The 21,174-nt window shown below is 41.5% G+C and overlaps 1 protein-coding gene across 1 annotated transcript; it reads left to right on the top strand.

Annotated features, from left to right (window-relative positions):
- Window positions 1–550: 550 nt before the first annotated feature.
- LOC118791198 (magnesium transporter protein 1-like) lies at window positions 551–8,651 on the top strand. The gene is made up of 10 exons (XM_036548482.1): window positions 551–660; window positions 2,225–2,394; window positions 2,785–2,902; window positions 3,125–3,265; window positions 5,180–5,320; window positions 5,543–5,632; window positions 6,077–6,140; window positions 6,294–6,368; window positions 7,037–7,127; window positions 7,636–8,651. The coding sequence occupies exons 1-10, from the start codon at window positions 580–582 to the stop codon at window positions 7,649–7,651; spliced, it is 987 nt and encodes a 328-aa protein (XP_036404375.1). The 5' UTR covers window positions 551–579; the 3' UTR covers window positions 7,652–8,651.
- Window positions 8,652–21,174: the final 12,523 nt, after the last annotated feature.

Below are 21,174 nucleotides of genomic sequence, written 5' to 3'. Positions count from 1 at the left end.
GTACCACCACAACAGCAAGGTGAGGATCCATGTCCCAGATTTGCAGCTGTAATACGGTGATTGTCATTGCCACAAATGAAGAAAACATATTTTGATAAAACCTTAAAATGGCAAGTCATTATCTTTCTTAGGAATGTGGTAAACATGATGGAAAATGGAAAATGATTCTGACAGAGACGGAATCAATGAAATTGTTTGCAATATGTGAATATATTCTAACCATGCAGCTTTCCTGCGGCGTGGCTCATAATTACAGCTAGCAATGTAGAACACGTTTTAAAAGCGTGACAGATATTTTTTTACGCTTTTTACAAAAGCTTAATAACTACTTTACTAAAACATATAAACAAATAATCGTATTTAATTGTAGCGGAACAGCTCTTTGCAGCGATTCCAGCTTAGTCTTACTTTTAACCAATTACAATGCCAGAACTGTCCGACACATGGTCTAATTTAATAGTCTTCCATTGGTCCAAGGATCGAAATCGGCCAATAGGAAAACGCCTCGAAGAGACGTTCTGTTGTGGCTTTTTACACGTCATCAGTACGACGTACTACGCGGTCTTGGGAAGTGCAGAAATGTTTTTGAAACTTTGGTATGGTTTTATATTTGTCATAGTACTTTACGGAATACCTTCAGATGGACAGAAGAAGAAAGAGGTATATCAGTGTCGCTGCTTACTCCACAGGGGCTTCTAAAGTATATTAAGAATTGGAGTTATTTTTGATGTGCATTGAGTATGATAGCTAGTGCTTCCTCGCTAGCCAATGTGCTAACCAGGAAGTGACAGTACTGCCAGTTTGCACGTTTCAATGAAATTTTATGTATGAAATGCACTAGCAAGTAAGTTGGAGGTATATGTACTGTGCTAGCAAGATTAATAAGAATTATTAATGACGGTTTTGTTCTAAATATGCAAGGAACAGTTAGCAGGCCTGATGATTTCCTGATTTGTTTTCTAAAGCGATCTAGCAGAGGTTACTTCGTTAACAAACTAGCACCAGCTAACTGGCTATTCGGTTATGGGTCGAGTCCCAAAGAAGCGTTGTGCGCAAAGAAACCGGTCCTTATCCAAGGTTACACATACAATTGTTTATATCAATAATTTCAAATCGTTGGTGACGTGCATACAAACGGAGAATGGTTATATGGAAGGATTAAAAAATGTCACATTCCAAGCCTGGGCATTTCTACCTTACTACCTCTGTCCAAAACACAGCTTGTCAATAGCAGTACAGATTCCAATCTGACATTTGCTGTGCTCTCATACAGGATGTGGTAGAACCTCATACCAGGGACCGTTTCCTCCATCAGTGTCCATAATAACGTATTTGATGCCCTCGGACACTGCCCACCCATCTGCGGGTCAGATTTGTAAACCTGCAGCTTGAAACTGCAAAAGAAGAATATCTCAAATAAGCCTGTTTCAAGAAAAGAATTTAAGATAGAATTCTAAGTATTTATATCAGTATTACTGTACAATACATTTACAATATTATGTCAGCAGTTACCTTAACTGAGTTGAACACAAATCTGGAAGAACAAGACACATCCGTCTATCCAGTTTAAAGGTCAGTCTTGGAATCGGGATATGGCTGTGTTTAAGTAAGACGATCTCTTAAAACAGGAAAAGACAAAAGATCTACAATATAAGCAAAAACTTACATACTAAAGAAACCTGCATCTTTAATACAATTATAAGGAGTTCTATAAGTTGAGTTACGTATCTTAGGTAACTTAAATATGCTGTTAATGATGTGGAATGGATCAGTTGTAATATTTATGCTTGTCAATACAGAACGATATTAAAACAATGTACGAAAATTTCATCACACGTGGTATATCGGTGAATATTTGCCTGCAGCGCAAATGTACCAATAGGAACAGTGGATCGGACCTACTAAAGTACTTTTTATAGGGTTGCGGAGGACTAACTAGTAAAGCAAACAAAATTCCACTCTCATGATATTTAAAAAATGTATGTAAATTACATTTCAGTCGAGTTATGTCTAAGGCACGTGGTGATTTAATTTCGAGGTATGTTCTCAGTGCCGCGAATTATTTCGTCAGTTTCTAATTTAGTCCAATTCGATATTAAGATATTTTATCTCATGCCAGAACGTAATGGTAGTAAACGTAATACGTAATAATGGTAGTAAAAATGTTGTAAGTAAAACAGACAACTGTGCTCAACCTTATACTGTCTATACTCGTGATATCCAGGTGCTCCTGGCAGACAAAGTAACCCAGATGATGGACTGGGCCAGCAGGCGAGCGGTGATCCGAATGAATGGCGAAAAGTTCCGGCGCTTTGTGAGGGCACAGCCGCGGAACTACTCTGTGGTGGTGATGTTCACTGCACTGCAGCCGCAGAGACAGTGTGGAGTGTGCAGGTAAGAAAGTGAGAAGCTCTGCAAGATATGTACTTTACTAGGGCCATGCTCATTAAAGCAGGGAACCACATAGGCTAAAGCCTCCTAGAAACTGCCTTTTAAGTATTAATGCTACCATGGTGTGTGTGTGTGTGTGTGTGTGTATGTGTGTGTGTGTGTGTGTGTGTGTGTGTGTGTGTGTGTGTGTGTGTGTGTGTATGAATGTGTGTGGTTTTGTAGCAGTATGTTAAACACATCAGGGTTTAGCCTGGAGGGCTCAGGACAGTCCAGATCAGAGATTTGCCTGCCATTACATAGGCGAACAGTAGGTTTGTGGTCTGTGATTTGGGTGTCCCAGAGATGATCAAGCTGCGTCCCTTCCTAACCATGTTTTTGATTCATTGTGTGCAGACAGGCCGATGAAGAGTACCAAATCCTGGCTAATTCCTGGCGATACTCCAGTGCTTTCACCAACAAGATCTTCTTTGCAGCTGTGGACTTTGACGAAGGCTCAGATGTCTTTCAAATGGTAACCATCCTTCATCTTTATGTGGCCCCACCTACTGTGGATATCACCATTTTAATTCATTTTGTGGAGTTTATGCTTCATTGTTTTGTGTCCATAGAATTTGTTGCGCTAATCGCAGACCCCATCCTGTATGTGCAGTCGCAGGGCAAACGTTTTCACCTTGTTAAAACTCATTGACCTGGCCGGATTTGTTTCAGCCATGTTTTTTGCTTGTTCTCACAGCTGAACATGAACTCGGCCCCCTCGTTCATCCACTTCCCGCCGAAGGGAAAGTCCAAGCAGGCTGACACGTATGAGCTGCAGGTTCGAGGCTTCGCAGCGGAGCAGCTCGCCCGGTGGATTGCAGACAGGACGGACGTCCATGTAAGATGGTGATTCTGTCTATATGGCAGCATCTAGTGGTCTTGCCCGGTGGTGATCCCTTGAGTTGCAATATATTATTAGGGACATTTGCCTTCGCTTTGTGGATGATACATTCTCTGAGGTGATGTCAGCAATACTCATGCGTTGTGACAGGATTAAGGCCTCATGAAACCTAAAATTTGTGGAACTAGTATTTGCTAGTTGATTGATCAGTTAGTGACTGATTTTAACCAAGAATAGCATTTTCTTTTCATTGGCTTATGGGTTCATGGTTGAGCATATAGTAGCCTCCTTTTCCCATCATTATCCATATGCAAATCACTGCTGAGCCATTTACATGTGCAAGTGAAGAACAGGTCTATTTTGGGATTTTTTAATTTGTTCTGCGCATTTGTTGTACATCTTAACAGTACTGATTTTGCCACGCAAAAGTTGTTCTCAGGCCCAGTGGTGAAATTGTCACCTTCATCTTAAAACATTAGGAGAAAAACGCAGTTCTTCCAGAAGAGAAATTAAAATGTCATTTACACTATTACCCTGTTTTATTTAGTGGTAATGTTGGATGATATCAGAATTATCATGTTGTCATTCTGTCCTGTGAAAGTAGAAGGAGTTACAAACTTTGCCATAGGATGACGACATTTCGCTATTAATGACCCACCTCTTCAGACTGCATCTTGGTTCCACCTCAGTCCCCACCCCCTAACACCTGCTACTTGTATCGCGTGCTGTGTATTTTCATGGAGTATCGCGATGTGTTTTGGCTTCTGTGATCTAGTGACTGATGTATGGCAGTGTACTTTTCTTCCCTTGTCTAGTCAGATTAACTCGTGGTAGGGCTTGAGTAGTTTTATGTTCACATTCACTGGTCTGGGAGTGTTGTTACCTTAATCTGACACTGTTACTCATTCAACTTGAATGGATACACTTCTGTTGTTGTGCTGGAAACCACTCTGTCTACTAAATTTATAATGTAAATTGTCACTGCATTGTTATTTATTTGTATTGTCATTATTTACATTGAGATTAGACTAACCTGACAATATAGATAAAATCTTTAAAACGCACTTTTTAAATACCGTGTGCTGATTTGGCCCACTCATTTGCAGTGTTGAGTAGGCTGCTGTCACTGCCATTCCTGACCCTATTCATACAAACTGAGCAGTTAGCTTTCCTACGCTCTGTTAGACTTCCTACACTCCTTACTTTTTACAGCAAAATGGCAAGCAATTATGCTGTAATTGCATCCTAATTTTATCCCCCTGCTGCTAGTCACATTCGGTGATCAACAGTAGCAATTCCATTTATTTCAATCACACTGATGCAGCGTCTGAAAGCATGTGCTGCCTTCAGGAATACAACAGAAGTGAATAGAACATTCTATTTTCTGCTATCTGAACTTCATCTCACAACTAATACCCAAGCTGATGGTGGACTACTGTTCACTGTGATAAATGCACACGCTTGAGGTTCATTACAACACGTTTTATAGTGCGATTATGAAAATCGTACTGTTGGTATCCAACCCAACCTTTTCGAAGATATTATCAGCTTTTGCCTCATATGATTTCATTAATGTTTGTGTAATAACTGCATTGGTGATAAGCTTAGCTGAGGCTGTTATCAAGGACAGCAGGCTTACCTTATGTGATATCCATTTATACAGCTAGATAGCTCCTCAACTTATCTATAATTATTGTTATTATTTATTTCTTTATATGGGTTTAATACCTAAATGAATACCTCACCAAAAGTAATACCTCACCACTACCATGTTTGCAGTGATTGTGGATAGCTGTCAGGAGAAGCTCCCTGTTGGGTGGTGGTGAGAGTGAATGGCCCAAGTGTACGTGCGCTGTGGCACTAAGGAGGCAGATTACAGAGGTCTGAGCCCCATGTGTTCCTGTTCTTTAGATCCGGGTGATCCGGCCCCCGAACTACGCTGGGCCGCTGATGTTGGGCTTCCTTCTGGCCGTGGTGGGGGGCTTGGTGTACCTGCGACGGGACAACCTGGACTTCCTGTATAACAAGAATGCCTGGGCATTTGCCGCACTGGTACTGTATATCCAGTGACATTGTTTTCTTCATCATCCATGTTGTATGAGTTTATTGCTTGCCTACTATCAACTGTCTGATATTTGATAAGTGAGAGGTATTATTTTAAAGCATTTATTCTGTTTTACATCTTTTGGGAGGTGAGTTTTTTGTTTAGGCTTGGACACGTGATCCGCTGTATGCGGAATCTCCGCACTCATATGTCTGCTCTTCTGTCTGCAGTGCATAGTCCTAATCATGACCTCAGGACAGATGTGGAACCACATTCGCGGCCCTCCCTATGCCCACAAGAACCCCAACACAGGACAAGTGGTGAGACGGCGCCCCCTGTAGAGTCAGAGTAAAGCTGTGGATTGGGCTCAGCCTTGCTCAGTAGTTGTGTGTCAGGCCTGCTTCATTCATCCAGACTTGTACACGCCTGGAGTGCACTTAACTGTCAAGCACGCGTGGGCCGCTAGGAGGAACACTGCTTCACACCCACCCGGCCCTTTTGTAATGAGAAAAGCCAACTGTGAGCTGATTGATCGGGTGAAACGCCTGCTGCTGGTGATTGCACTACATAGGACTGGGCGATATAGCCCAGCCCTAGCCCTACATTCATGCAGACATTATCTCAGTTTGAAGCGTGGCTGTCACCTCACCGCACGCGCTGTCAGGCCTGACACACGGCTTTTAAGTGGGGCTGCATTAAATATTGTGTGTACATGTGAATGCAGGGTTGCTCACTCTTCCCCATTCTCTCTCCGTCTTTGTCAGAGTTACATCCACAGCAGCAGCCAGGCCCAGTTTGTGGCGGAAACCCACATCGTTCTCCTGTTCAGTATCCTTTTAGAGTGATGCAGTGCATGTAAAGGGGGGGAGGGTCTAAGTGCAGACAGAAGGCGGGGGGGGAGGATTGGGGGTCAGCTGGTCTCTCAGGCAACCACACGGGCCACCCTTTACTGTTGAGATGGCCCTTAATGCACCCGCTAAGACGCGGCCGTCACCCTCGGCATGGTGCTCCTGCACGAAGCGGCCACATCCGATATGGACGTCGGGAAGAGGAAGAGTAAGTGTGTGTCAAGTGTCCCGAAGCAGAGATCAGTGGCTCTGCAGACTCTCTTTGGACCTGCCACTGTTGTATATTAGCATTGATAGATTGCAGATTTTTCAAATGAGCTGAATGAAGAATGCGTTTAGAGAGTTCTCTGCTGAGCACTGAACATTACATTACATTATTGACATTTAGCATTTAGTTTCTCCGTTTGTTCAGCTAGAAACCCCCTGAATAACATGTATCAGTCTTATTCGTACTTGACAGTGTTTATTTTTTCATCTCTGTGGAAAATGTAAAAATCTCTGTGTTACCTTGAAATCTGAATATATTTTTTACAGCTCTGTTGGATTTACATGGAAATAGAATTTAGTGAATGTGTAAATGTGCACGTGATCATGGCAGGATGATAAAAGTCACTTTTATACAGGTAGACTTCACTCATCCATGCACAGTGGCATGGTATGATAAAATAAACTAAAGACATTTGTATGTCTTAAATGCTGAATTGTGTGCTGAGGTGACTGAGAGTACAGATGACTCATTGCACTGGTCCTAGAGGCCTGCTTAAGAGGATTGTTTTTCTCATATATTTTTTTTTCCTCTTCTCCATTTCTTTGTCTCCACTTGGCCACATCTCCCTCCCACTCTTCCTCTCCCTTCCTCTCTCTCTCTGCTGGTAGTCATGTGTGTAGCTGGGATTGGCCTTGTCGTCCTCTTCTTTAGCTGGCTGCTGTCCATCTTTAGAGCCAAATACCATGGGTATCCATACAGGTAGGAGCACTGTGTGCAAACACCTCTGAGACTCTCCACTCTATGTCCTTGCTTAGTCAGGGCTCTTTTCTTTTGGGGATGGGGGAAAAGCCATGGTGGGATTTTTGGGGCAGGTTTAGACCAGGGTTGTGATGATGCCCACAGTCTCTTACTCTTACGCTCCAACACACTCGTTTTACTGACATATCCATGTTCTCACATCTCACATCCAGACTTTTTACCCACATGTTACTGCCTGTGGTATTTACAGGCTTGTATATATGTAGTAATATTCAGTCACACACAGATGAAAATATCTTAGCAATGTCCTGCACAGTAGAGCAATACCATGAGATAAAAATTTGTGAGTTGTTGGATATGTGATGAAGCCCTTCTCCTACATATTTGACATTGAGCCTCACCCAACAGGAAGGAGGCAAGACATGAATCACGGTGGTTCGTGTCCCCTTTGCACAGAGAAGTGTGATTACTCATGATGACATGTCTTTCTTGCCGTTTTTCCATGCAGTTTCCTGATGAGTTGAAAACGGGGCTGGGAGGAGATGCAGTCCTACCCATCTCACTATGGAAATGGACATATCTCTCAGACGGGAACCAAACTGCAACAAACCCCAACACTTGAGACTTCATAGTGCCTTAACGTGAAATACAAAATGATGTGTTTATAAGTTAACATTGTCCTTTTTTTTTTTTGTTTGTTTCAAACCTGTTATGAATTCAGCGTCACCGTTAGATTGCTCTGCCCTGTTGCTGGTATCTGATACTTACCTGTATACATCTGCTGGTGTAAAGCCTCTGAGGGCTACTCACACACGCACAGCTTCAGACTTGGACTACCTCATCACACCCACTTCAGGTTTTTGCATGTCATCAAACAGGGACGTGTCCACAGCACCTCTGTCCCTCACAAGGGCTTTTAGAACAGGTCAAAGGTGGTGGGCAGGTTTCATGACTATATCTGATATAAAGCAGTACAGTAGATGAGTAGCATTCATTCATAGCTTAATTTTGAATGCAAGGCATGAACATTGTTTTAAGGAATTGCTCACAAGCTCCCAACGAGCTTCCTCCACCTATCGCAGCCGTTTATTTCATATTTGTGTGTGTCTCTTAGTGTGCAGGGGAGACAGTCAGTCAGTCTGTTCCAAGCAGTCGACGAGAAGCCGTTACACAGTGACTGGTGGTTTATATGAGAAAGCAATGCATTTTGTTTCTGAGAAACTGACTCTCACATCTGGCATAGAGATGTCTTTAAACTGACTACTGTAACTATATAACCTGAAATTCAAAATGCAGTTCTAACTTATTTTTTGCCAAAATTATGACCACTTGATGGCATTTTTAGTATGTTGTCACACTAAGACTGGATTTCAAAAGTTCAAATCATTGTCATTTTGCATAGGCTGATATGGGAGTTGGAAATATTTGAAAGGCCGGAAAAGTGTTTCTAGACACACTTTATGGCAAATATCTTGGCTGTGCTAAATTTACAAGATGATGTTGGTAATATAGAGAGACATGGTTTTCCATTACAATTGTTTTAGAATAGCATGTTTTTTGGTGTTTTTGTTTTAATGCAACAACAGTTTCCTCATCTTGTAAGTGTTGTTCTGTGAATGCGGGAAAAAAAAAAGGTTAGCGTCTTGTGGAAATGCAGTTTCGTCCTCAAATTATTCAGGTAATGCTTTTTTCTTTGCAATTAAAGTGCCTTAACAAAACATGCCTCAAAGTTCTCTTTATTCATCTGTCACCCTTTACGTTTACTTGTGATCATGACATCAGTGGGAGTTTCCTGCAACTTAGAATGAAATCCAGTATGGATAAGGTGAACTGGGAGATGTAACAATTAGTTTTTAAGGAAATACTTTTCAAGTACCAGTGTATAGGTCATATAGGCAGAATTATAAATTGGCAAGGATTAACATTACTGTTGAAGAGAGTCTCTTATATGTTCTTCAGGATAAAGTGTGTGTGTGGATATGTAACCCAAATCCCTTTACAAAGAATTATTTCATGTTACTTCCATTTGGTTGTTTCTGTATTTGTATGAGAGCCATGAAAAGTACCAAGAGCAACACCATAATTCCACACCCTCAGCGACTATTAGCAAAGCAATGTGATTAACTTTGTTTTAACTAAATTATGACACTAGATGGCAGCACATCCCTGATTAGAAATGACAACTTTCCCTTTCAAGAATGCTGAAATAATTAAATCAAGCAATGTTGTGACCATCAAAATAACGGTATACTTATTCTGGATTATTGTGTGCATATGTGTCAAGACATCTTGAAATTACTTCAATCCATGTGATATGTGACATGACAGCTATTTATTTATAAAATATATGTTTTGGTCTCATTTAAATGCTTTAAGTGCCTTATTTCATAGTTACTCCAAAAATCAAGTATTTGTTGAAGTCCATTTTCCAGTGTATTTTCAATACCGTACTGTTAAAGTACTGGACAGGTTACAAACAAAACCAGAAAACACAAAGCCAAAAAATTTTTTGTAAGCCCAGGAAAAGGCAATAAGGAAAAATCCGTGAACACAGCAGAACAAAATATAAACAGTGGAATAGGATACAGATATCAGAATAGAATACAGGTAAACAGAGTCTGAACAGCGGAATAGAATACAGACAGTGAAATAGAAAGTTATTAAAGATTGTAAATAAATGTATCCATCAATTCACTGAGAGTCTTGCAGTAGGTGACTGGGAGAATAGCTGTCCGTGGCCTATAGTGGGCTACAGGTTAGCCGGTCCCATCCAACAGATGTGGCGGGGGAGGGGGATTTCCTAGCTAATGATAAAGGGTAGATAATGTAATAAATTCACATGTATATTATTTACAGTTAGCAGATGATCTTATCCAGAGTGTCTAGGAAAGATTAAGTGTATTAATACAACTTAACTTTTAACTTTTTTTTCAAATTTTCGAAGCAATATATATGAAAATCCAAACCAAAAGACAGCCTTTAATTTATCTTGGTAAAGAACTAATAAAAACAATGTGTCTGTATGTGTGTGAGTGTGTATGTGCAGGTGTCTTGCAGTTTGCAGCTGGTGTTACACAGGCCAAACCCTCTCTGCACTCCCTGCAGATAGAGGAAATCAAGAAAGAATGGCAATTTTGAAAGGGGTGCAAAGGATATAGTTTCAAAGGAAATTAAGTGATGTCAGACCCGGTATATATAAGCTTTACACAGGTCAAAGGTGTAGCCTGAGCACAAGTAACAGGAAAGTACAGTAGCAGAGAGGTTCAGAAGGTTTCAGGTTCGAGTCCTCAATGGGGGCATTGTTGTTTTAGCAACGCAAATAATCTGAAATGTTTCTGTACATTTTGAGCTGTGTAAATGGTAAATCATTAAATATGTTGCCAATGGGAGCTGCCCTAAATAAAAGCACCTGCCAAGCAAATAAACAATGTGATGTTTTTTTATTCTTTTTCCACCTGTATGGAAAGATGCAGTCTGACAACTAGCTGTAAACCTTTGTCTGAATCGCCTTTGTGTTCTGTGAGGACATGTATGCAGGACTGCAAAGGGTTAATGTGAAGCCCATGAGCAAGGGAGGGTTTTTCTTTTGTTTGGGGTGGGGGAGTTCTTTTGCTGGCTTCCGCGTGGTAAGGAAGGGGCACCTTCAGTACAGGGTGTTTGCATGTCTGGACAGGTGCTGCCTGTTTATTTGCCACTGCAAATTTGCAGGCTGGGCTCGGATGTCACTCCAGAATGGACCAATCACACCAGAAGCTGCCTTGAATACCATATAAGGCAATGCAGGCTGAATGCTCCCAGCGGCAGCGAGTGCGGTCCTCGGCGCGGGTGTTTCCCAGAATGACTGCATTGTTCCTCGTGGGGACGCCTGCAGACGGCGGGGGGTGTGCCACCCTCTGGGTGCCACCGCTAGGTCTAAATTTATATTCCATTTTTACCAATGGAAAAAACATTGGCAGGAGGGTGTGGGGCTTTCAGCAATCGGGATGCGTGGGCTAGAGCGAGCATTTACTGTCTGCTGCCGTCATGCACATATCCTCAGGTATAGCGCACCGCACCAGCCCACACAAATGTGAGGAGAGGATCAAACAGAGAAGAAAGAATGGACGGCTGCTTTCACGTGACCCTGTGTTCTGAGTTGTGCTGGGGGGAATGTTTCCACAGAGGTTTTCCAGTACATTTTGGGACAAATATCAGCCAACCTGTGATGTTCTCATCACCGTTCATCAGGGCAGAGTCCGGCGACAGTGACCAGATTCAGGAATGTAAATGAGATACGGATATTTGCTCCTCAGATCCAGACATTAGTAATAAACATTGTCAGAAATTACCATCTAACAGCAGCATGTGACTGACGGAGTAAAACAGGAGTTGATTTATGATTGCGTATGTTATTAAATAGGGAATGGAATTTTAATAAAGGAAAGGAATGTACGATGATGGGACAAGGACCACACATAAATCTAACAAGCTGCGCTGTTGGTCCTGGATGTTTGGTTTGACTCGGTCCGCAGCCAAGCTCAGGGCTGTGAAAGCTCGTAATTCAGGAAGGGGGAAGGACAGGCTCTGGCAGCGCTCAGATTTTCACTGTGTTCTCTGCCACGCTTTCCTGCATGACATAATGCCCTTCCTTTGTGAGATATGGCTGAAATGCCCAAATTAACCTTGTGTTCATGGCTATGAAAAGCAGTCACACATGGAGCAGAACAGAAAAAACTAAATGCTAGCAGTCCCGAGCAGGGCACCACATTATTCTAAATGAAAGCCATCACTCACTATGCTGTCACCAAAGCAGTAGTAACAAAGCTGGATGTGTCTTTTCCATAAGCAATCTTAGAAAAGTTTTCTCCGTGTCTTCTGTGTTTCTAAGGAAAGGATCAAGGAAATGCCAGTGTATGTAGGAAGAGCTGAAATGTGATGCTCGCTCCCTTAAAGTGTTATGTTATCTATAAGTTCCTTTGAGCACTTACAATACTAGTACATCTTACTACTAATCAAGTGATCTGCAATCCACATGCTGGTTATGCCCCCAGTGTGACGTGGCCAGGTTCGTGCTGCTGAATGTGGAGAGGGCAGGGTGTAGGCCACAGACGGAGCAGAAACAGCTGATCTTTGTTTGCAGAAAGTACCAACGCTGATAGCTGCAAATACCTCCCTTTGTGTGGGATGGTGCTGGTGAGCTGCCACCGCTGAGTGGGCAATGCCGTGATGTGACCAGCGGCCATGATACATCTCAGCATTCACACCCACACACATATGCTTGCATGCACGCACACATGCAAGCACACACACACACACACGTATGCAAGCATGAACACACAAACATCTGTACACATGTATGCAAGCATGCACGTACACACACGCAATGTACCTGTGTGAATGCAAGCATGCATTCACACAGGTACATCAATACACACGTATACACACATGTATGTATGCATATGTATGTATGCATGGGTGCACAAACACACATGCGCGCAGTTGCAGTTGTCTCGACATTCTGGGTGGAAGATGCCAGCCCTTTAAACTGCAGCACACACTACACTTTCTCTCACTGCTGGTGTTTGATCTCACGCGAGGCGAGACGCACTAAGGAAAAGCAAACACACTCCATTTACTCTGGAATAAAAAAACACACATGCCTTCTCTATTGTTCCTGGCTGCATCTCCTGTAAGACGCGTGGTTATTTGTGCAATACCCTTGTCAGGAAACCCGTCTACAAAGATTTTAGACAAGAAAAACAGTCTGGTATTTGTCCAGATTTAGAGATTGTCTGTGCTCATTCTGGCCCATTTTTGATATTGTTCCTATCTAAAAACCAGTAGGATGTGGAAGCACTAATTCCATTAGAACTGACACCTAGACAGTTGATCTAATGATCACTGCTGGTGTCCAATAGTCAACATTAGAACAATTCTTATGACAAGGAACATCATTGCACACCCTGCCCTCACATTATCAGCATTAATGCTTCTCAGAGGTGTCTTAGCATCTGACCACAGCACTGAGTTCACACTTCTCAATGAAGTGTTAGCATTGCAGAATATCTTTGCTGTAAGAATTAACATTAAGGAAACAGGGCCTAATACTGTGTGAAGAGGCTGTGGAGTCTGGCCAAGATGATGTGTTTCTGTGTTTCTTTAAATCAGCAGCCTGGAATTAGCCTGACATTGATCTTTCTCACTAGCGGCTCTCACGATTTTCCTAATGCAAGTGGAGGAAAGTGCTGTGTGAACAGATGCAGCTGTTGGCCCTTGATCCTGAATTCATTGTTACCAGTAAATTGTCATTAAATGTTACCTGAAAAAGCCATCAGTGATCATTAACAATGTTACTTTCACCTCACTACCGTAGAGCTATACAGTACAGGAACTACTACTGAAAATATGATGCAGTGTTCCACCAGTGCCTTACAGTTGGAGTCAAGCTAAAATTAGGGTCGTTCACATTTCCTTCAATTGGAAAAGAGGGTGACTGGGCAGAGAGATGGCAGATGGCAGTCTCAGCTGCTTCCTATGACAGGGTCTCAACAGCTGTGATTCATTGTGCCACAGTTCATATGAACAACAGCCTTGAAGTTTCCTTCCTTCTTCTGAAGATTCCCCACTTATCACAAATAATCTCAAGACAAGTTTTAATAGACCCAAAGAAGCCTGCAAAGACAAATATAAGTGCAGTCAATACTTGACACGCAGAGAAAGAAAGATTTTTTCAACTTTCATGTACACAATCCTTTCAGCATTAATAGTGTAGGTAAGAAATAATACAAGATGAATTACTCCGTTATGCAGGAGTTAGAAGTTTTTGTTGTTGCTGATATTATATGCATGTATTACGAAATTGATGTTGTAGTTTTCTGGCCTCTGAGAAGAGCTAAATACCCCAAAAAGCTAAAATATGCAGTTTTCCAAGTGTAAGCATACAGGATATGAGCTGGGTGGGATGGGGGGGGGAAGTGGGGGGGGGGGGGGGGGGTTGTGTTGCTGAGACACATGCCATACAGATGTTCAGCAGCAGAAACACCAAAGTCACGATCACCACGCGTTTGTCTGCTGCTGCCATCCTCCGCAGCACACACTCACCCACTCTGACCATCTGTGCTTCCCCATTCATATACTGCATTCCTTCAACATTCACTGAGCTACATGTCATACAATAGTATATAACATGAGCAGTCCTGTGCTCACCTGCTGTTGTACTGTCTCTCAGGGCTGCGCTGACTGGCCCACAAATCATACATTAAGATTGAGTCATTGATTCATTTCCATATGGTATCATCATTTAATTTTGGATCAGAATTTTATTATCAAATTTTTTATTATCGAATTTTTTATCGTCAAACACATTATCTACCCAAACACATTCTTGAACTTTCACAACTCACAGTCTGAAGTGCCACAGAAAGTGCTGGGTTATGGCATGCATTCCTTCTGTACTGTACGGAAGAACAGGTTGAGTAGAGACTTGTAAAGTACGATAATAAAAAGACCTGTCATAAAAAAGACAGTTGTTTATCATTATGAGGGGAATGACGAAATCCTGGGAAAATGTGGTCTCTGGAGAAGTTCTGTATCTGTGATAAATTTTTAAGCATGCAGGGGCAAGGAAAGAACTCTTACTGTCTCAGAACAAACTGTAGTCCATCAAGTGTAAGAAGGACTATATATAGAAGGACTATAAGTTATCCAGATGCTGAACTTGCTATTTGATCAAACGATTAGCTTCACTATTGGGACACCATTCATTTTTTTTGGATTTCCCTCAAATCAACAGTTCAGAAAATGACTGTTAAAAAGTGTGGTGCATAAAGGGCTGGTTTCATAGACAAGCATTATGCCTAGTTGTAGTCATAGACAAAGACTTTTTTTAATGGAGATATCCATAAAGAGGAAATTTCCATAGAGGTCTAAAACAACTCTTAATCCCTGTCTGTAAAACCAGCCCATAGTGTTGAAATATGGCTACGGGCCGGCTGCGTGTTGGGTCAGAGGGCCAGTCTGTGGGGGTTGCACACTGATCAGAGATCACACGCCATCCAAGCCACATTTATTTTGCCAAACTTACAGTAAAACTGTGTGTTTGGCTCCTGTTGACCTGATGGTTCTGGCCTAAACACAGTGTGAGGCATGCTGATTCATGTCAAGAATGTTGCAAAGACCGACGAAGCCAAGTGTCTGATGTTGAGCAAATGTTCATAAGTACACACTGCTGCAACACTGTTGGTGGTACCTAATTATATCTGTCTATCTGAGAACCTTGCCACCTTCACAGCAAAAACACAACAACTCCATGAAATACCCCCTGTGCATTCCCACTCACTTTACAGAGCATAGTGTAAATAATGATTGGTAAACTTTAAATTATTTGCGATATGTGATGTAGTATGCTGTCAAACATGTAATAATGCACAATTAATACTTTGTGACTTTAATGTCATTCCCATGAATATCTTATGTATGCCTTGTCAAGGCACAGTAAAACATAACCAATTATTTTTACATGATTGCATCACTCTTTAAAAGGCACCAGCAAGGTTCAATAACATAAAGAAAACCAGGGAAAGTTTTGTAAGTGTACAAAACCCATAAATCTGCTGATTCCACTTTACAGTATGTAGTCCAAATATCTGTTAATTTACACTATACCTGCACAGGTGTGGTGTAACTACTGTGTACATATACATTGTTACATTGTAATTGCCATTATTAAATCCTTGATAGCTTGTGTAATTACACTTGTATAATAAGCATTATATGCATTCGTGTAGTAGTTACCATGTAGGTACATAGTGAAAACTGTGTAGGTGTAATATCACTATATAGATAATAGATATTAGAGCCATTTCATGTAAAGTGGCACCAAATTGGCCTTGTAAAGACTATGTACCTGATGTGTGCATTACACATGCAAGAACACTTTCTCTGGGATTCATTTAAAATGCAATACTTTTTACAACTTGGAATTACATGTTCCCATTAGATGGACATTGGTTAGTGTGACTTAAACTGTCAGAGAACAGATAATAGTGCCCTTTATGTCCTGTATTTCCACAATTACAACGAAGGCAGCGATTAAAGCAAAAAAAAAACATCTTCTGATGGAACTTTTTTTCCCAGGCCAAGTCAAATTCCCCATCTACAATTTGTAAAACAAGGGAAATGGGAAAATACAAGGAATGCCGTAAGTATTTACCCTTACAGTCTTTACGAGCAAAGTGATCAAAGCTACTGTGCAATTAAATAAGTTACTGTTAATAGTGATATATTGCAAATATTTTAGCTATTGCCTTATACTAACATGTGGAGTCAGAGACAGAATATTTTTTCTTGAACATATTGACAGCAAAATTGATAAAATTGATAGCCTGAAGTATGTTGAGTGTTTATTTCAAAAATATTCAGATTAATAAAATGTATTTATGAGATACACAGAATATATACAACAAGCAGTATATGGGGATGTGTGCAAGGGTCCTCATAACATCCAAGATTATTCTCAAATGAGTAATCCTGTTTATTGTGTGCAAAATACCCATTGTGGGTGAGACATTTATATTTACAGGATTTGCAGTCATTTCTGTCCCAAATCAAGCCACATCTGGTGCTGCGGTCCACCTCCCTCTCCCTCCTTCCCTCCAGCCCCTCCCCTCTTTCACTGTCTCCTGTCGCTTCCAAACATGCCAGGAGTGTGGTGAAATCATCAGAGCTGTAAAACAACATGCTGTAATGGAATTCACAGCGAGCTGGCGCACAACTGGGTGAGCCGCACTATCCCACCACTTGTGTAACTCGGAGTTATTGCTGTGCTCGTGTTTTCCAGAGGATTCACCTCCTGAGAAAGGGGCCTGTTTTGTCTACCATACATAACATCCATCTCCGATGCCTAAGTAAGTGGGAATGGATAAGAGCATCTGCTAAGCAAATAAGTGTTGAAAAGGTCTTTATGATGCGTAACCATATGTTGTGGATTTTGGCAGACTAGACAGAGACAGTGGTGCAATGCCCCTCTGCTCCAGGGCAGGTTATGGGTCACAGGTCACCCTTTGTCTGATGTAGGGCGTATTGAGAAGCACATGTCACATGGCAGCATTTCTTGACCACAGATATGGGGGCTTTTTCTGGCATTAAAGGAACTATATTTTTGTAACCATCCCTCCCACAAAAAAAACAAGCTAAATGTACAACAGGAACTTGTGTATTCAAGACATTAGCTGTTCCATTTTCCTGACAGAGGGTTGCTGCAAAGGGTAACAAAAACTATGTGCCCAATGGCACCCATGAACCCATGGGGTTGCTGAATCATCCCTTGTGAGGAAGGCTAACGCTCCTAAAATTCCTCACATGCCAAAAGAATTCAGCTCATAGTTAAAGGTCCTGAATCTAATCTCAGATTCTGCTTTAATTACAGCTCTTTGTAAGGAGCCATGACAATACATTATGAAAGAGAAGTTTAATAGATTTAGAGTTTAGAGTTTGGATTATATATGTCAAATCCGGGACTTAGAATTGAATCCTACTGCTTTAGCAGTATTAGACAACACTCCCTGGCTTTGCATTAATTTTATGAACATGTAATGTCAGGGGAATGCTTCAGCGGTGGACTTATGAATCTGAAGATTACTTGCAGCCAGGGAGTACTGTGACCAAAAACCTCAAAAACTCCAGTGGAAAACAGACCTGCAGTCTATTGATCTCGTGAGTGCTACACATGCTGATGGATTTGCCGTGCTTGCAAGGGTCAGCTGTAATTGATTCAAAAAATGACAAAGTTTTTTTATGACTTCAGCAGGAATGACAGAGGCTGAATGAGTGAGATGAGTGATTCTATAGTGTGGTCTTAGTTGACGGAACAGTTCCTGGAACAATGCAGGCTTTGGCAAACTATTTCAGCAAATGTTAGCCATATGCAGACTACATGGTTCCTCATGGCTAACCACATAGTGGTAGGATCATGATACAATTTGCTGTTGGGGTGGGGGTGGGGGGGTCTTGGTTGGCAGGGTCATAAGAATTTGCTCTTGTTTGACAGCATCAGATGAGTAGGGAATGCAGTGCAGACAAAAACTCTCTTGCACTCCTTGCTCCCTGGTCATCTGATGGTCGCTTTTCCTTCCAGTGGAATTACAATGCAGCCTTTATGGATTGTCTGAAAGGGGCTTCCGGTCAAAATACTATGGTGTGCTTTGTGCTGAATTTAGAGCATTGAATTTAAGTATTATATATCTTACATGTCATCATTAGTTTGATACTCTCTGAAATTCATGAAAAATGTTACTTAATAATCAACAAATGTCATAGTTTTTAAATGACGCTCTAACAGCAATTGTTAATTTTTTTGTGTAATAAGCTGGAAACTCTGTTACCATGAAAAAAAAACAATATCCTGAACTTTGTTACTCATGATTCAGGGCAAACAGAAAATCAAGAGGATGAAATTGCCAGCTAAATCTTAAGCACTGACCTTTGAACACAAATTGAGTGTTGGTGTATTTTAATTTGTGACTGTTACTTGACTTAATATATAGTTAAATTACAGCAAAAGACAGCCACAAAATCCTATCAAATGCCTTTTAAAACTGCCCTTGAGTGTCAAGAGCATCATTTGGACCTGTTGTGAACCATCCTTTTTCAACAGATTTTTTCCCAAGAAGAGCTTGGTTCTTAAGTATGAGGATCACTATTTCCTACTTCTGCACCTTGTTCACTAGGGGTTCAGTGACTATTACTGTTTCATACTTGGCACGCACATTTGGCATATACCCAGATTTTGGCTAACTGGTTTTAGCTGCTGCTGCATTTTCCTTTTCCCAAAGGTCAGTGTTATGAAACTGATGATTATGGGAATGGCAGAATAATTTGTCTCCTAAGCTCTGGAAACAAAAGCACACAAAACTGGTCTGGACTGTACAAAAAAAAACACCCTTAACCAGCTCTGTAGCTATGCAATCCTAGCATTATGGATTAAATCACCTCAAGATAGCCAAATGATCAGATCTGATACATTAAAAAGGGCAGTGTGATGAGAGGGTGGAGGAGAAACCATGAGTGAAGCTTTCATTCTGAAAGCCTGTCTGCCCCTGCTTGTTGCTTGACCTGTTTGCTATCCCACACCTTGGAATTTCCTCCAGCCTTGAGGAAGGAAATAGCAAGGCTATTATAGTAAGCTTGCCTGTCGACTGGGGCATGGAATGATGGCAAGAAAACATTGTGTCATTGCATTCCCCCTCTGCTTACGAAAGCTGAGGTTCAGAGGGACTGAAATACTCCAACCCACAGTGAATTGCCCTCCTTCACTCTCAAAACTTTTAGGATATAAGCCTGTTCTTCCTGTCCTTTGCCAGCTATCCCCCCCCCCCCCCCCCCCCCCCGCCATCCGCCTATTCTCACAAAAAAGTCTCCTTCATAGGACTTCCCTTTGGGATCCTATTGACTGGGTTTTATGGGGTTCAGGTAGAACGGCTGAAGGGTACACCTGCTTTGTCCTTCTGGCTGTGGCTCACCCCCTGGCTTCAAAAGGTCCTCGGTGGTGCCCTTCAGCTCAAATTGTTAGCAGCAGTGTTTGGGCTTGACTTGAATACAAACCACAGGCTACAGCATATCTGAACCTGCATCTCAAACCTGTCTCAGCCCAACTGTGGAATGCCATTTATTGGGACCCTCAGAGCTTTATTTGCTGGCAGCGGCACCCCTGGCTCCAGTAGGCTGGACATTCATGCACTAAAATAACTTTTACGTTATCAGACATATTTAATCTGCTCCACGTTTTGCAATCTTCTGTTCCAAGTGCATTGATGCACACTATAGCAGTCAATCTGATATGGCCATCTGTAACATCTGTAAGATATTTCCATGGTTACTGAGCTGACTGCCGAAACAGGTCAATTAAAAAGGGTGAAAGCTAGGGAGAGATGAGCTGGAGATGGAGGTGAACGCTTGTGATGACAACTATATTGTGGAGAAATGTAAATATCCCTCCCAATCATATCCTACCAAACATTGTCAGTTTTATTAGGGGAAAACCAGACTGGCTGCTCAACATAAAGCAGTTTGCGACAGCCTGAGTGAAACTGAGTGGGCAAATCCTATTAACAACAGGACACCACATCTCGCAAAACAACAATATGTTAGAATAATGAGTTTTAGTATCTTTCTGTTTTTATATATTTTTTTTACTTACTAAAAATTCCATTGTTACTATAATTATCATACTGTTAACTCATTTTTTGTTAAATAACAACCACTATGTGTTACTATTTATTCACTGATTTACCTACTTATTTGATATGGCAATACTTCACGATGTTTATTTAGTTGTGCTGATAAAGTATATTTGAATATAAATTTGAATTTGGGATTTGTCAGAGAGAGGGAGAGAGATTGAGGGGGGGGGGGGTATACAACCAATGGCAGACCAGCATGCATAGTCCGCAGGGAGCAGAGGAATTCTGAGGTAATGTTCCGACAGGAACAGAACAAAAACGCTCCTCAGTGGCCATCAAAGTCTCAGTCTGAGCAAAGCGCATTAGGAAGTTCAATGCCTGCAAGTAACATCACAGCTGTGTATTTTTGTAAGGAATAAGACAGCAGTCTCAGCAGGACATTCACTTTTCCACTGCTTTTTTAAATTTTTTGCTGTTTCCTCAGCATGCTGACTCAATCCATTGATTTGCTGGCAGTGGGTCATATCGTTTTTTTTGTGGAACACTGCTATATGTGTTCCCATCGGTCTGACTTAATATGGCCCTCCCTCATCCCCAGTCTTCCTTGGCCTACACAGCCAAATGTTTGTCTCTTCTGCTCTCAGTAGAAAGTGTGTGCTCATGAAGAGATGTCGACACTCCGACGTTTATTGTAAGGTGTCGTAAAAGCATATGGCCACCAAACTTAAGTATCAAACTCAGTTTAAATCATCTTATTTATTGTTTAAAAAAAGTTTCTGCATTCTGCAGGGGGAAAAGGTCAATTTTAAAAACACAAGCAGGAGCAGTTGAGCTAAATGAATAAAACAAATACTTATTCCCAGAGGACGAAGGCATTTGGCTGTTCCTGA

The sequence above is a fragment of the Megalops cyprinoides genome, chromosome 16 (genome assembly GCF_013368585.1).
Source record: "Megalops cyprinoides isolate fMegCyp1 chromosome 16, fMegCyp1.pri, whole genome shotgun sequence".
Classification (NCBI taxonomy): Eukaryota; Metazoa; Chordata; class Actinopteri; order Elopiformes; family Megalopidae; genus Megalops; species Megalops cyprinoides.
The sequence above is the reverse complement of the archived record's forward strand: the minus strand, read 5'-3'. Positions and strand labels throughout refer to the sequence as shown.

Coding starts and splice junctions, on each gene's coding strand:
- LOC118791198 (XM_036548482.1), top strand. CDS start 580: ATGTTTTTGAAACTTTGGTATGGTTTTATATTTGTCATAGTACTTTAC. Junction 2,395..2,784: donor AGACAGTGTGGAGTGTGCAG/GTAAGAAAGTGA, acceptor CATTGTGTGCAG/ACAGGCCGATGAAGAGTACC. Junction 3,266..5,179: donor CAGACAGGACGGACGTCCAT/GTAAGATGGTGA, acceptor CCTGTTCTTTAG/ATCCGGGTGATCCGGCCCCC.